The 15,171-nt window shown below is 42.2% G+C and overlaps 1 protein-coding gene across 8 annotated transcripts in view; it reads left to right on the top strand.

The window, feature by feature from the left end:
• The window catches only part of PRKAG2 (protein kinase AMP-activated non-catalytic subunit gamma 2), a 1,410,703-nt gene that overhangs the window by 503,268 nt on the left and 892,264 nt on the right, over nt 1–15,171 (top strand). For all 8 annotated transcript variants that reach the window (XM_069211100.1, XM_069211103.1, XM_069211101.1 and 5 more), the window contains exon 2: nt 13,427–13,498. In XM_069211100.1, the coding sequence (XP_069067201.1) occupies nt 13,427–13,498 (72 nt within the window). The remainder of the gene's footprint in view (nt 1–13,426; nt 13,499–15,171) is intronic.

Genomic DNA, 15,171 nt, shown 5'->3' with positions numbered 1-15,171 from the left:
GCTCATTAAAGTACTTAAAGTGTTGCTTGAGTCTTTCGTCACATCAAGGATCTACATCTGTACATAAATTCTGTGCTTTGGGAGACTCAACAGAGAACAAAAACAGAATGTATGATGCCTTGGTCAGCAACTATAAAATATTGGGACTACTGTAAGAAGGACTGCCATCACTCTTTATCCCTCCAATGCCTAAAGAAGGTGGCCAAACTTAAACAAATGATGTTGAACAATTAGTTGACATCATATTTTATCTTCCACGTTTACAGGTCAATTAGCTTCTGACTTTGTCTTGTTTATTGAAGCATTCGATCTGTTGATCTTTGCATACAAAACGAAGAGTAAACAAATTAAATGATTCCTATAACTTCTGGAATAGATAAAAAGAGCAGGGAAAAAATAATGGATTTTGAAAAGAATAAAACGGTGGCAAAGATGAAAACATTATAAATGCAGGAGAACAGGATGTAGACAAGCAATCTCACATATGTTCATGTTTATAACAACCGTGTACATGTGTACGTACACACACATGGGCCCCATCTTTTATTGGACTCTGAGCCTAAGGCCCGACAATATTTTCAGCAGAGGGGCGACACAGTCAACCTCATCCTGCCGCATCAGCTGTACATTTATCACCATGTCAAACAAGTGCTGGTGGTGAAGCACTTGAAAGCGCACCCCGGCCAGAGGCGTAACTAAGGTCCCACAACTCCTGAGTGAGTCAGAAGGGAAGCCCCTCCATGCTCTTTGCCAGGGGGGGACTTCAGCTCCTTTACACCGTTGAACCAAGCTTGGATCTTTAACAGTGACGCCATTAGAGGTTTTCCTGTCTTAGGAACTTCACTAAGTGAGGACTCTTATTGTGAAGGGCAGAATGGCTTTTAGCAGGTGCCAGTTGTTTTAGAAGAAGACTGTTTGCCCATTGACACTGTGGTAATGTTTGACTTGAGGACTGTCATCGGCAGTTTTTAAAATCACTGGAAGTACTACCGCACTATTAATGGTGACGACTTTACTGCCCTACACGAATATATGGAAAGGTTGCATTAGGTGAGAGGATTAGGCAGATGGGAAAATCTGAATTAAAAATTGAAGTCACGAGAAACAGAAAAAAAGAGCATCCGCATAAGTAAAATAGCAGAACACAACAATTATACTCAAATTAGCGATCAAAAAGAAGTTTAGATCCAAATGTATGAGCCACATGCAACTAAAGGTTGCTATTTTCAGGCTCATTTTTCCATCTGCTGGCTAATTGCACTTAAAATGGATTGTGTCCGCCAATCAGAACATTGATTGTTCGCTTCTGTGCATTGTGAGAGTGCACAATGAGACGGGGCTGAACTGAGCGCCACTTCCTGAATAGAGGAAGGGTTTTTTGCCACAGATCACAAAGCTCGCTCGATGAAAGGGACTTCTGGCATTGCCGAAGTGCTGATGTTTGTCTTCTGAAACTAAATACGTTCAGATTGGAATCTCGCTGGCATGTTGCCTGCTTCTTTTGTAACCCACAAGCAAAAGACACATAAAACGACAGTGCCTGAGCCTGACAGCTGAAAGCTGCAGCAAGTGCAAAAGTATTTCCGTGTGACATAGGGCAGTTGTTGATTAGCCCGCTTGTGTCTCCAAGGCTGTTATATTCTCTTGAGCTAGATAAGGTGCACACTACGTGAAAACACAAGATGCCCTCGCTGATTTATTTAGTTCATGATCGTCTTTTCCTACGTATCTCCATCTTGTGGGGGCCTCCATCCTTAATATCTGGATTGTAAGTGGGTTTCATGTTTATGACGTAGGGGGTGGTGGGTGGGTGGGTGTTCATGGGTGTAATGATTTGCAGTGCAGTCGGGTTAAATGACTAGGGACCAGGGGATTGGCACTTGGGTTAAAGCATTATTAAAGAGAAGTAAATATGTGACTGGCTGTGGAGTTGAACCATCATTGTCACTGTGTAGTGTCTCAGTTTTGTAATGGATGATATCATACTTAGTAGCAACCAGAGGGTTACAGATCCTAAGGTGGAATACTAATGGCCCTCTAGAATTAAGATACATTTTCTGCAGGAAGAATTGAGTACACTCAACCTGCAGCTTGACTGTGTTCAAGAAACTTAACTGTGTTCAGGAAACTCATCTTGCTCTAGGTGAATCATTGATGCTTAGTGCTTTAGGGTATCACACCTTGGTGGCAGCAGGGACTGATGTTCCAAAGAGAGGGGTCGCCTTCTCCCAAAAGGGAAAGGATGGCTTACAGGTCATGTCAAATGTGATCACTCTGGAGGGTGGCTCATCGCAAATATCAATAATGCAGGTATCTCCCTATGCACTGAATGCAGACAACCCCTGTTTGGTCAATCATGTATTGGTGGCAGTCAACACAAGGCCTGGCCCAATTGTCATGTGTGGAGATTTCAGTGTGGTTATGGTGACAGGGATCGGCTCAACAGCCTCCTCATCTGCCATCCAGGAGAGGATGTCCACGTCGCGGGCAGCTATTAACCCCTTCGCTGTCAGGCCTTTTTTTGGCTAATTGGGGTAGTTCACGCTTAGGCCCTCATAACATTTTGTCCACATAAGCTACCCAAGCCAAATTTGCGTCCTTTCTTTCCAACATCCTAGGGATTCTAGAGGTACCCGGATTTTGTGGGTTCCCTTGGAAAAGACCAAGAAATTAGCCAAAATACAACGAACATTTTGTTTGTTTAAAAAAATGGGAAAAAAGGGCTGCAGAAGAAAGCTTGTAGTTTTTTCTCTGAAAATGGCATCAACAAAGGGTTTGTGGTGCTAAAGTAACCATTTTCCGAGCTTGCTTGAGCAGGCAGACTGGAATCAGAAACCCCAATTTTTCAGCACAATTTTGGCATTTTACTGGGACATACCCAATTTTACTATTTTTTGTGTTTTTAGCCTCCTTCCAGTTAGTGACAGAAATGGCTGTGAAACCAGTGCTGGATCCCGGACAGTTCAACATTTCTGAAAAGTAAATAATATTTTGAATTCAGCAAGGGGTCATTTGTATAGATCCTACAAAGGTTTCCTACAGAAAATAACAGCTGAAATAAAAAATATTGAAACTGAGGTGATAAAAAAACAGCCATTTTTCTCCACATTTTACTCTGTAAAGTTTTGCTGCGATGTCAGATTTTCAAAAGCAATATACCATTACGTCTGCTGGACTCTTCTGTTTGCGGGATATATAGGGTTTGCAGGTTCATCTAGATCCCTAGGTACCCAGAGCTAATAAATGAACTGCACCTTGCAATGGGTTTTCATTGTATACTGGGTATACAGAAATTCATTTGGTGACATAAAAAGGGTGAAAAATAGGTATCAAGGAAACATTTGTATTTCCAAAATGAGCACAAGATAAGGTGTTGAGAAGCATGTAAATTGCAGGGCATTTCTCAAATAGATGTCTTTTTTACACACTGTGTTACATTTGGAAGGAAAAAATGTAGAGAAAGACAAGGGGCAATAACACTTGTCCTGCTATCTGGGGTCCACAAAGTCTCCCGATAAAAATGGTACCTCACTTGTGTGGGTGGGCCTAATGCCCGCGACAGGAAACGTGACATGAACACATCACATTTTTACATTGAAATCTGACGTGTTTTTTGGAAAGTGCCTAGCTGTGGATTTTGGCCTCTACCTCAGCCGACACCCAGGGAAACCTACCAAACCCGTGCATTTATTTAAACTAGACACCAGGGGAATCTAGGATGGGCTACCCTTGGGGGTGGATTGGCTTAAGAAAAGTAGGCCGATCTGCCCCCAAGGGGGGCAGAAATGGCTTAAAATAAATGTGTCACCCAGGGGAGTGACCCTTGCCTAAGGGGTCGCTCCCCTTGCGTGAAACTGACTGAAAAAAAATCCCTGGTGTCTAGTGATTTCTGCCCCCCTGGGGGCATATTGGCTTAAAAAATATAGGCCAATCTGGCAACAAAAAAAAATGCCCCCAGGGGAGCGACCTTTGCCTAATCAAACTAGGCCGATCTGCCCCCGGGGGAGTGGGGCAGAAAAGACCTAATAATAGATTGCCCCCTTATGTATAAACACACACAAACAAAAACAAAATCCCTGCGGTCTAGTGGGCATTTCTGTAGCCCGATCACTTCACGATTGGGCTGCAGAAATGCTCACAGAGGGATGAAAGCAAAGGAAAGGGCTTTCCTTTCCTTTCATGCCTCTGCCTGCCCCCATCTCCCGGTCGGAGGAGAAATGCTTATGCATTATTTCTCTTCAGTCAGCTTCCAGCGCGATGGGAGTGACCTCTGATGAGGTCAGTCACCAGACGTCACTGGTGGGGGTTAAGGGGGCGGGGCTGGAAGGGGAAGCGATTCCCCTTCCATCCCTGACGGGGGTGTGGTTGGGAGGCCCACGGGGGGTTCACTAGCGCTCCCCCCTTGGACCTTGTGCAGAACAAGCTGGTCTCGTCCCCGGCACACAGTAACTGTGGTCGAGGGCGAGACAAGCTCATCCAGGGCACCCAGGGGGTTAAGCAGATCTGCAGCACACATAACCTGGTTGATGTTTTGTGTCTTTTTTCAGGCTCACAAACCAGGATTTACATTTTATTCTAGTCCACATGGGCCATCCTCCTGGTTGAATATGTTTTATTTTAGTCATAGTCCCCTGTCTATACTGGAGATTAGGTTAAATCCTCAGATTGTGTAGGAGTATAATCCTTTATCAAGTTTAGCTACATGACTAATCCCTCGCCCTTACATAGAAGGACCTTTGATCGCAAATTACTTTTGGATCTCCAGTTTGTTAATTTCATGAGTGCTGAATTGAAGGAATTTGTTCCTGATATACCGATGGAGATTGGTGTTTTCTTCTTTGCTGTAACTTCTTCAAGACTCATGATTGCTCACTCTTGACAGCAAAATGAAGCTCTGGATTCTCTATCTTGGTAGCAGGAGTTCATATTCCTTTTTGGCCTGGAACTTGCAATTGTTCGCTGTCATCGGCATTACCATAAGCTAGGGAAAATGTGGGAACAAGTCATGCAGGCTGTGCTGGATCATCTACCTGATTGTGATCTGATGGTTTGAAATAATGCTGCATACATCAGGTACTGTTTTTTTCTGGACTTAGGAATTATTTCCTCTTAATGATCATTATCCCTGTTTATTTTTACCGCTCTTATGTATGCATATGCTTGATGGTTCTTGAAATCATTCCATTTGTACAATATGTACTTTTCTTTTTGGAATCATGCCACATTTGTACATGGAATTATGCTCTTTTTCTGATGAATTTTAACTCCTCAATAAAAAAAGAAGCGTAGGTGTTACATAGTGTCAGCCTATGTCCTACGTAGTTTTCATCCTTAATACTTAGGATGTACTTGGTCTCCATTCCTTAATACTAAAGTTTTACTTGGTCTGCATCTTTATTGCTTATGGATTACATAGTTTGCAGCACTTAAGTCGTAGGTCCTGTGTGGTCTCCATCTTTGTTACTTAACTCTTTCATTGTTCCCATCCTTAAATCATAAGCCATACATGGTCTCCGTTGTAGTTTTCTGTATATTACGTGGTTTTAATCCTATTTATTAGGATCCTGTATTGTTTTGTTCTGGTCATATCATTTTGGCGTCCTAATTATCTGGGTCTATTATGGTGTCTATTGTTAGTATTCAAGTGCTGCATGTTTTCTGTACTTAATATCTGTCTGGATGAATCATGGTTTCCATCCTTAATATCTTGGTGACACATGGTGTCCTTTCTTAATATCTGGCTCTTAAATGCATTCTATCCTTACTATTTAGATTCTGTGTAGTTTTTGGTGTTAACTTCTACTTTTCAAATGGTTACATACTTGGGCTCCAGGGAGTCTGTGGTTCATGTGCCAAATATATTCATACCTTTTATGTAGTGTTACTCTGTTGATTGGGGAAAGTTATTTGGGAACACCTTCTCAACACCTACTAAAAAGTATGATTGCCACTAGAACAGCAGAAGGAAGGGGTTTAAAAGATCGTTCATCATTTGGATCCAGGTGGCTGTATTTCTATAGGAGACTGTGGGTGAGCAGGTAGAATAATGCAAGTGGCTGTCCTGTGCGGTAACATTGGATGGAAGCCATGAACCTACTTACAGTGGTGCAATGCACTTTAAAAGCGTCTCATTCTGATCATCCTCTGGTTGCTAACAGCATTGTTATCAGAATTTCATTATAAACGTTCAGCACCTTCACTTGTGGCTTGCAAACCATTACTCTAGACAAGACAATGAGGATAACTTTTTGAAACATTAGACCTGAAAATATATAAATGGGTGAGCAAATGTACTGTGCAGGACCTTAGAGGGTCTTTAGGGATTTGAGTGGATCATACGGCCGGATGGGCAGAGAGCCTACAACTCCTAGGTGACTGTGCGGCCGGAGGGCCACCCACGACCAGCGTCTGCACCCAGAGGCGCATAAAGCTACTCTTGTGGTCCCGCTGTGTGGGACGCGTGATCACAGGGCTGGAGGGCCAGGGGGACTACAACTCCCAGGTGACTATGCGGCAGGAGGGCTGCCCACGACCAGTGTCTGTGCGCGGAGGTGCATAATGCTACTCTTGTGGTCCCCCTGTGTGGGACATGCTATCACAATGCCAGAGGGGGCCTACAACTCCCAGGTGACTGGGCAGCAGGAGGGCCACCCACAACCAGTATCTGCGCCTGGAGGTACATAAAGCTACTCTTGTGGTGCTGCTGTGCGGGACGCGCCTGTGCCCATTCCCGGACAAAGTCCGGGCCAAGAACGGGCCCATCTGTGCCCATCTGCAGCTGGTTGAGACCAGGCTGGGCTCCTTCTCTTGGTCCGCAGTTAATCAGACCGTAAAGGTTAAGTCAGCAGGCTCACTGCACTCTGTAAGATATTGTGATTTTTTAAGATTTCACTTGGATCCGATAAGTTGCACTAAGTGGTTAACTTGGCTGTATTTCAGATGGCCTCTTGACATATTGTAGGCTGTCGGTTGGGAAAACTAAAAATCAACTAAAATGGGCAAAGGTAAGACTACAGTGGTGACTCAAAACGCTAACACTGCCAACACAACGCTGGATGGCTTTTTACAAAGAGCCATGGGTGTCCGTACTTAGGAAATTGAATTGGCCGAGAGGAGATTATCTTTATCCTCATCCCCGCCCCTGCTTTCTGTTTCAACTCTAGTCCTGGCCTTCTCGTGGGGATTGGAGATGGAGAGTTTGGAGGAAGGCATCTCTTAAGTAACTCAGTCTGCTCAATCCATAGTCCCGCTTTCCCCCATTGTGGTATGTGAGGATCCTTCTACAGACTGCATTACCCCTGTTAACACAGTCTCTACCTAAAAGAGAGGGAGTAACCTCCAAATCTCATACTGAGAAAATAAAAAGAGGCAAGATCATTGCAAGTTCTAAGAGACAAAAGTACTCCTTTTCTATTAATAATGGTCCGATCCAAAACATGGAGGTAGCTGTCGAGGAGCCAGAGTCAGTTGGTGGGGTGGGGGCAGTAACCCCCAGGGGGATTTGTTATCAAGTATTGGGCAACGTATTACTGATGCTTTAGATATGATATTGAATTCCTTGAGGAAAATTGAGAGCCATCTTGAGCTGCTAATAAATTCCAGCGGCAGAGGATATTTCCCAGGATTAACTCAGGGAGGTGCTCAGGCCTCAGGTTCTACTAGCTGCTGGATGTGCAATATGGCTCTACCCCTAGCTGTCAAGGTGACTCCTATTGAGGATTCCTCTATCAGTCAGGGCCCCAGCATTGACATTAGCAACAGAGTTTGGAGTTGCCCTTTGCCTCAGAAGGTGCACCTCACCCAGCAGAACAGGGTAAAGTCCTTGCTGGATCATCTACAACCTGTAGTTCAGGCAAACTTAAAGGGGCATCTGAACATTTACATCTTCCCCCAGTGTTAGCTGTGGTTCCTCCTCTGGCTGATGATACACACGAGGACCCTTCTGAGCTTGATGAATAAAGCAGCTTTTTGGTGCAGGAAACATTCTGATACTCACCAAGATCTACTCAATAAACACATTATGGCACATAGGATACGATGGGTGGGGCATATGCCAGAATTAATTGATGGGGATTGTGTGGTACTGAACTTTAGTGACCCTCTGTGTGTCCTATTTCTACTTTCTCACCTGAACATGACAAATGTGATCCATAGCATGATAGTGACAAGACCTTTAGGATTTATTTATCCATCATCATGGAATGAGTCCTGTAAAGTAAGAAAGAATAATGCCCAGAAGGACAGTAGTGAATTACTTAGGCCAGCATCTTTACCATTGTGAGCCCATCTTAATAGTTTTGAGACTCTGTCAGGTTTATCAAATATTGATTGACACTCTGTCCTGCCGTTGTCACAGGAGAGGGGGGTTTTGGTAGCTAAGGAGGAGAATCCTTGTGTTGGCCCCTCCCCTCACGGTTCCTGCAGCACCCCTCCCCATGGTTCTCAAGATGTGAAGAACGGAGATTGTGCTTGCAAGTTTTATCATGTAACATTGCTGGGATTCATGATAAATTGCTCAATGAGGATTGGCTGAATTATATCTTTAAATATGATATAATTGGAATGTCAAGATACATGGGCCGTAAATCCTGTTTTTTTTTAAATGGGTATACAGCCTATTGTTCAGCTGCCATAGCTTCTGCAGCTGGGAGAGGGAAGGGGTGTTGGCAGTTTTTGTCACTTGTGCATGAACTAATTATAAGGTGGAGGTTGTATCAGTCACCCCCTATTTTCAAATCTTATACTTAAGAAAGGATAATATGTTGAATCTAATTTTAATTCATCTTTACCATAATCATTTTGCAACACAGACAGCTGAGGTTGTCAAGGATCTGGGGAAGTCGCTTTTTGCATTCATAATAGGCTGAATGTCTTGCCTTCCATTATCTGGACAGACAGTTTTAATATCACTAAATGCCAGTACAGTGGTGACTGCCTATATAGGGTCTTGGATGGGGAGGGTCCTATTACATACTCTTTACGGGGAAGCTATAAATAAACTAATTTTGTCTTACAGCCTGGTTGATGGAACAGACATATTGGGGCAAAATAATATTGCTCCCCCTACATTTGTAGGAAGGGGCAAGGGTAGCACTATTGATTTCTTGATTTTATATTCAGATCTGGCAAACTGTCTGGGTTCCTTTAGATTACATCCCCTATCTTTCAGTGATCAAAATCCTATTCATGCTTGTTTTATTTTCCACCACCACGAGGATACTGAGGTGGCAAATAATTTTCCTATAGAGCATACGGTTAATGGTGGTGTTTGTTTAAAGTGGAGTAAAATCATTTGTCAGGATTTTACTAATAAACTCATTAACACAATGTCTGATGATTTCACTTGCTGTTTGTCAACAGATAGGATGCCCAGAGAGATCCTGGAGAGTATTCATAATATTTATTGTACTGTTGCATGTAATTTAACCTCAAATAAACCAGTAGAGGAGCACCCAGTAAAATCTTGGTTTAGCCATGAGTGCACTACAGTGCGTAAGACACTAAAAAAAGACCACTTCCTACACTCGGCACAAGCCTGTAGTTATAAGAAGGGCTAGAGAAATTTGCAAGCAAGCCCAATGGAAAAAGAGACAAGAATTGTGGATTAAGACCTGGGAGGACTTAGAAAAAGTGGCAGCCCTAAGGGATAGTAAATCCTTTTGAGAGGTTGTTAAACGACCCCTTTTTACCAATGATTTCTTCTCTGGAATTGAGTTTCACGTTAGTGCCCAGGACTGGATGGATCATTTCATAGCTATTTTTAACTCTGAGGATGATTTGGTAACTCAAAGTGATGTTTCAGGTTCTGCCTCTCCTGTGGTTAGTGAATACTGGCTAGCACACATTGTGGACTATGCAGCAGTCGTTAAAGCAATCCAGGGAGCAGCCAATCGCAAAGCCCCGGCTCCAGATGGGGTACCTATTGACCTGTTTAAGCACAATATCGATCTCTGGGCCCGATGCTGAATAATGTCTTGAGGGCCGCAGGTAAAGGAAATCTAAAGGATTCATGGAAAGAGGCCATCATAGTCCCAGTCTTTAAAAAAGGAGACCAATGTATGCCGTCCTGTTATCACCCTATTTCTCTGTTGGACTCTACAGTAAAGATTCTGGGAAGGGTTATTTTAGAAAATCTAAAATCCTGGGCTTTCATCATCCTTTTTTCCCCACTACAATATGGGTTTAGGCCAAGTTTGGGGATGGTCAAGCAGGCCTTAAACTTGACTCTCATTTGGGGTAAATATGTCAAGGCCAGGAGCGGTGCCCTTCACGTGGCTTTTATGGACCTCTCCTGTGCTTTTTACTTAGTGGGCCGTAGAATATTCTGGACCAGGCAGGAATTGATCCCACACCGGTGATGCTGGTACAGCGTTTACATACGAATACATCTACCAAGGTGCATTACACTCTTGCTTGAGAGTGTACTAAACCAATTGGGGTATTAAGAGGTGTGAGACAGGGTTGTATCTTAGCCCTGTTTCTGTTTTTATTATATATCAACTCTTTAGGCACTTTCCTAGAATCCTACAGTAAATACATTCCACAAGTTGGTGTGCATGCAGTGCCAGTCATCCTCTCTGCAGATGACGCTGTCCTTCTGCAACTAACTGCTAATGGTCTTCAAAATCTTTTAACCGGTTTTAGTGATTTCATGAATAAATTAAACCTTGAGGTTAATCATCAGAAATCATTTGTTCTAACCTGTGGCCCTAAATCAACTAAGACCAAAAATATTCATGTAAGAGGAACACTTGTTCTGAAAGTTCCCTTGTTAGCTATTTAGGTAATTTATTTGATTGATGTGGTTCATGGGAGAGGCTAATTGCTCAAAAAGCATTAAAAATGGGGAAGCCTGTGATGCACTATTTAGATTTGCAAATTGGTTGGGCTGTAAACAGATTAAGGAATTGATCCAGTTGTATAAGAGCAAATGCTTATCATTGGGTGTCTATGGAGCAGGTGTATAGGGTTGTGTTGTGCCAGGTAAACTGCAAGTAATTGAGAGTAAGTTCTTTAGTCACCTTTTAGCAATACCACAAAGTACGGCGAGCTTTATTTCCCACTTTGAACTTGGAATGGATTACTTGGAAGAATGTGTGGGCATGGCTTCTCTGTTGCTTTGGGACAAAATATGGAGTACTCCTAAGGCGGCATTCTCTCAGAAGGTAATCGTGGATTGCCTGAATTTGGATAATTGGCACGCTCTCCCATGGTTAGCCTTCGTTAAAAGCAACTTGTGCACCCTCGGGATGAAGCAACTTTTTGATTTCCCCAAAGGGACACGGCCTCAAATAAAGAAAATTATTAAAATTTGTATCTGTCCCATAAAGATGCAGGTCGTATGATAAGGTCCCTTAAGATGGTTTCTGTTCTAAACTTGGGCATGAATGGGTACTTGACATGATAAAAAAATCCTCAACATAGATTTTTCCTCACAAGGCTAAGGTTGGATTTAATATATTATTTAGTTACTTTCCCAATCGCGGGCTCGAGAGTAGCCTTTTTTTCACATTGCCCATGTGATCAACACAGTCAACTCTGCACTTTATGTTTTTTTTTAAACTGTATTCAGTGTCCTGGGCTGACTTTCTTTGCCCTCTCTTAAAGCACGTACACTTTATGCTTCACAAAGATGGTTTAACATATTTGCAATCTGCGGCTACAACAGAAATCTGTTTCTCCGTTGTGAGCTACATTAGGGCTGATATTAAACTTAGGAAAACACATGGTACATGGATCTATATTTTTAAAGATGCCTTGCTCGAAATGATTTTTACATGTCATATTTTTTAAAATGTTTATTTATTGGTGTATATAGTGAGTCCAGTAGTGATTGTTGTATTTTATGTGCTTTTATGGTCAGTGACGGACCAAATAAAGTTTTATGAACTGAACTGAGTGGAGTGAGACAAAAGACAAACAGAGAGGGAAATGGGGAACACAGAAGCAATAAAGCACAAGTAACCTTTTCCCAAGTCAATTCACAATATTTAAACAAACCAAATCATCAAGACTATTATGGAAAGGGGTGTGGAATTCGTATTGCCCAGGACATATTGTTTGGGGTCCAGGACAACACATTTTTTTGTTTATTTTGTCCTTGGGACAAGTGGCCCAAGCCTTTGGATGCCACTTTAAAGGGAAAGAAACCCTCTGCAGTTGAGGTAATATTTCCCTCCCTGTGTTACTGCTGTTTGACCCTGGTTCATTAATGCAAAACCTTTATTATTGGAGTGAGCGCTGTTAATAAATGTGTAAGGTCCCATTGCATTACTTATAGTGGTTCCAGCAAAGAAATGTGTACACCCATGTTTGAAAATTTAACAATATGCGGCTACGTATAAGCCACCCAGAATGCTCTCTGATTAAATGCAGATGTTGAACATCTTGACTGGATCCTGCTCCCCTGAAGTAACTTGCATTACATACAAAGACTTTACTGCTAGCCTCCCTTTCTATCCAAAACAGAAACTTAACACCACTGGAGGGAAGCTCAACGAGGGTAGCAATGCCTGCTATTGGTGATACCATCACTCAAAAAACTAAACTTTTAAACCAGGCTTTCTCTTTTTTTCACTCCAGGACGTTGAACCATGCTACCTGGTCATACAGCTTGCAACCAGACCTCTGGGGATTCAGAAGGGAATTGAACCCTCATCCTTTGAGTCTCCACTTCTTAGATGATCTATGCCTTTCTAACTTTGAATTTGATTTAGATCTCGGCAGAGGGGTTACACCGTCACAACGGTGAAGGATATCCTGTCAGCCGAAATCTAAATCCCATTTTTCCTATGGGATTTAGATTTCAGAGTACGGTATTTCCGTCACCGTTGTGACCGAGTAACCCCTCTGCCGAGATATAAATCAGGCCCCTTATTGTGTCATGGTATCCTCTGTATATCTTTCCTCTAATTTCAACTAATCCATTTGTTATATGGTTATTGGGAAGCATTCTGCTGCCCCTGTGGCTAGGTCCACATTGCATAAGTTCTCCAGTAAATAAAAAAACATAAATAATAAAAACTTTGGAGGCCCTTGCCTCAGAGTATAGGATTTCCGGTTATTTTTTCATGCTAGTCAATACCAGACAAAATATTTCTTCACTAGGAAAGTTCCCTATGAGCTATCAACACCGAGTTCATGGTGTCCAGTTTTAATAAGGAACACATACGGACACTGTGTACAGTTTTTGGGTCATGGGGAGGCATAGAAATGCCAAGATGGTGATATCTAGGCCTCTTATCTGCTAATAAATACTTTATTATAGAAATCGGCTTACAATCACACCTGACTACCTCAGTGTTGAATCCAGTAAAACATTCTTCAGATGTAGGGCTATCCAGACAAATACGGATCACAACAGCATAATAGTCTGACTGGACATCTATTCATGCAATAACCAATTATTTTCTCATGTTTCTTCCAGGATCTCAGTTCCTTTGCCATGCCGTTCCTCGATGGGGACTTGGACTCGTCAGATAAAAATGCCTCTCGAAAGGTAGGGTCAACCAAAAATCTTATATGTGAATTTCCACATAAATGTTTGCTACTAAATACCCTATTGCAATACCTTTTATCCTTTAATTTCAGTAGAAGATATTCTGATGTTTACTCATGAATGTCAGTATTTATGGGCAAGGCAAGGTTGGGCCTCCATCCATGGCACTCCTAGCAGGAAAGCACCACATTGCCCCTACAGTCAATCAGTAGTGCTCCTGTCAGGGGCACGGAATGCAAGAAGAGAGGGAGACAGACTGTTGCTTTCCTTAGAATAACAGTATAGAAAAATATTTGTTCTGACTGTGAACCCAGTATCATCGGGTAAGCGCCAACAGCTATAAACTACCTCTGTTTACAGGCTGCCTATGGCAGATGCGAGGGGGATGGAGTGGTACACTTTACAACTTTACACACAGCTCTCACTTTTTTAAAATGATCTAAAAAATCATGCATAAAGTTGGAAGCCTTTGGAGATCTGCTACTAAATTCTCTATCTGGAGTAGACCACTATTTCACATATTGTTATGTGTGTATGTTGGGCTGATGGTGGTACTGTAAGTCACTTAATTGTTCAGTGGAGAATCCCTAATTCGGAGGGGCCATCAAATGTGTGTTGTGTCCTTAAATAGTTTTTCAATCAACGTCCAATGAAAAGCTGGGTTGTTCTTTCAGAGTAAACATTTTTGCATACACCTCTGACTGACCTCAGCCTTTTGCATTTACACGTTAGATGGCCACTAGGTTTACTAAACTCTGTGGAACAAAGATGAATCCAGGATTACAGCTATACATAGGTTTGCTTAACTGCGTGCCCAACCCCGAAGATGCCTTTTTTCACAGTTTCATTTCTATGGTACATACGTTGATATTTAAACATAACAGGAGCATTATATATCATCTCAGGAAGTAATTTAACAAGGCAGCTTTTTTAACAGTGATTATGAATAGAGTAACATTATTATAATGGAAGCACCAGCGTATTATTTATGTGAATAACTCAGTTACTGTAGGATTCGATTGTAGCCAGCCATGTAAGAGGGATGATTATCTGTGTTCTAAGAGAGGTGTACATTTCCTCTTAACAGTGTATCTGCACTTGACCTCCAACAGGAACTAGGGACAATTTAACCGTGCCGTGCAATGTGATCTATGTCTGTTGTAGGTTAACTTTTAGGAAGGTATGCATGGAGAAGAAAATCCCTTTTCCACCATCTTTCCGGTTAGACAACTTCCATGGTCAAAGCAATTACTCTCGAGCCCGAGTACAGCTTTATAGCTCACTAAAGAAGTTAACTGGTGCACCCCAACTAGTCATCTAACACCAAGCTTAATACCGCTCTATGGTATCAAATGCTACTGTAAAGTAGACAATGTGCAATGCTGTGCGTGAGCTCCAGACATAAATGATAGTCTTGCTACAGTGACCACTGCATTGTGCATTTTGAACATTAATCTCTTAGAACCAGTTTGGAGGGGCATCAAAATGTATCAACCCTTTAACGGCGATGGTTTGCTCTAACCCTGACCGTGAGCTTGGAGCAGAGGGATAGCACTGACAGAAGCTTTTTATTTGGGAGTTGATTCCTATCTCCCTTTTTAGGTCAAGTGTTAGCCACGACCTTTTGATTTTACTAATATTAAATGTGTAATATACTAATTTAAAAGGGGTGT

The sequence above is a fragment of the Pleurodeles waltl genome, chromosome 10 (assembly GCF_031143425.1).
Source record: "Pleurodeles waltl isolate 20211129_DDA chromosome 10, aPleWal1.hap1.20221129, whole genome shotgun sequence".
In the NCBI taxonomy this organism is placed as follows: domain Eukaryota; kingdom Metazoa; phylum Chordata; class Amphibia; order Caudata; family Salamandridae; genus Pleurodeles; species Pleurodeles waltl.
This window is presented reverse-complemented; position numbering and strand designations above follow the sequence as displayed.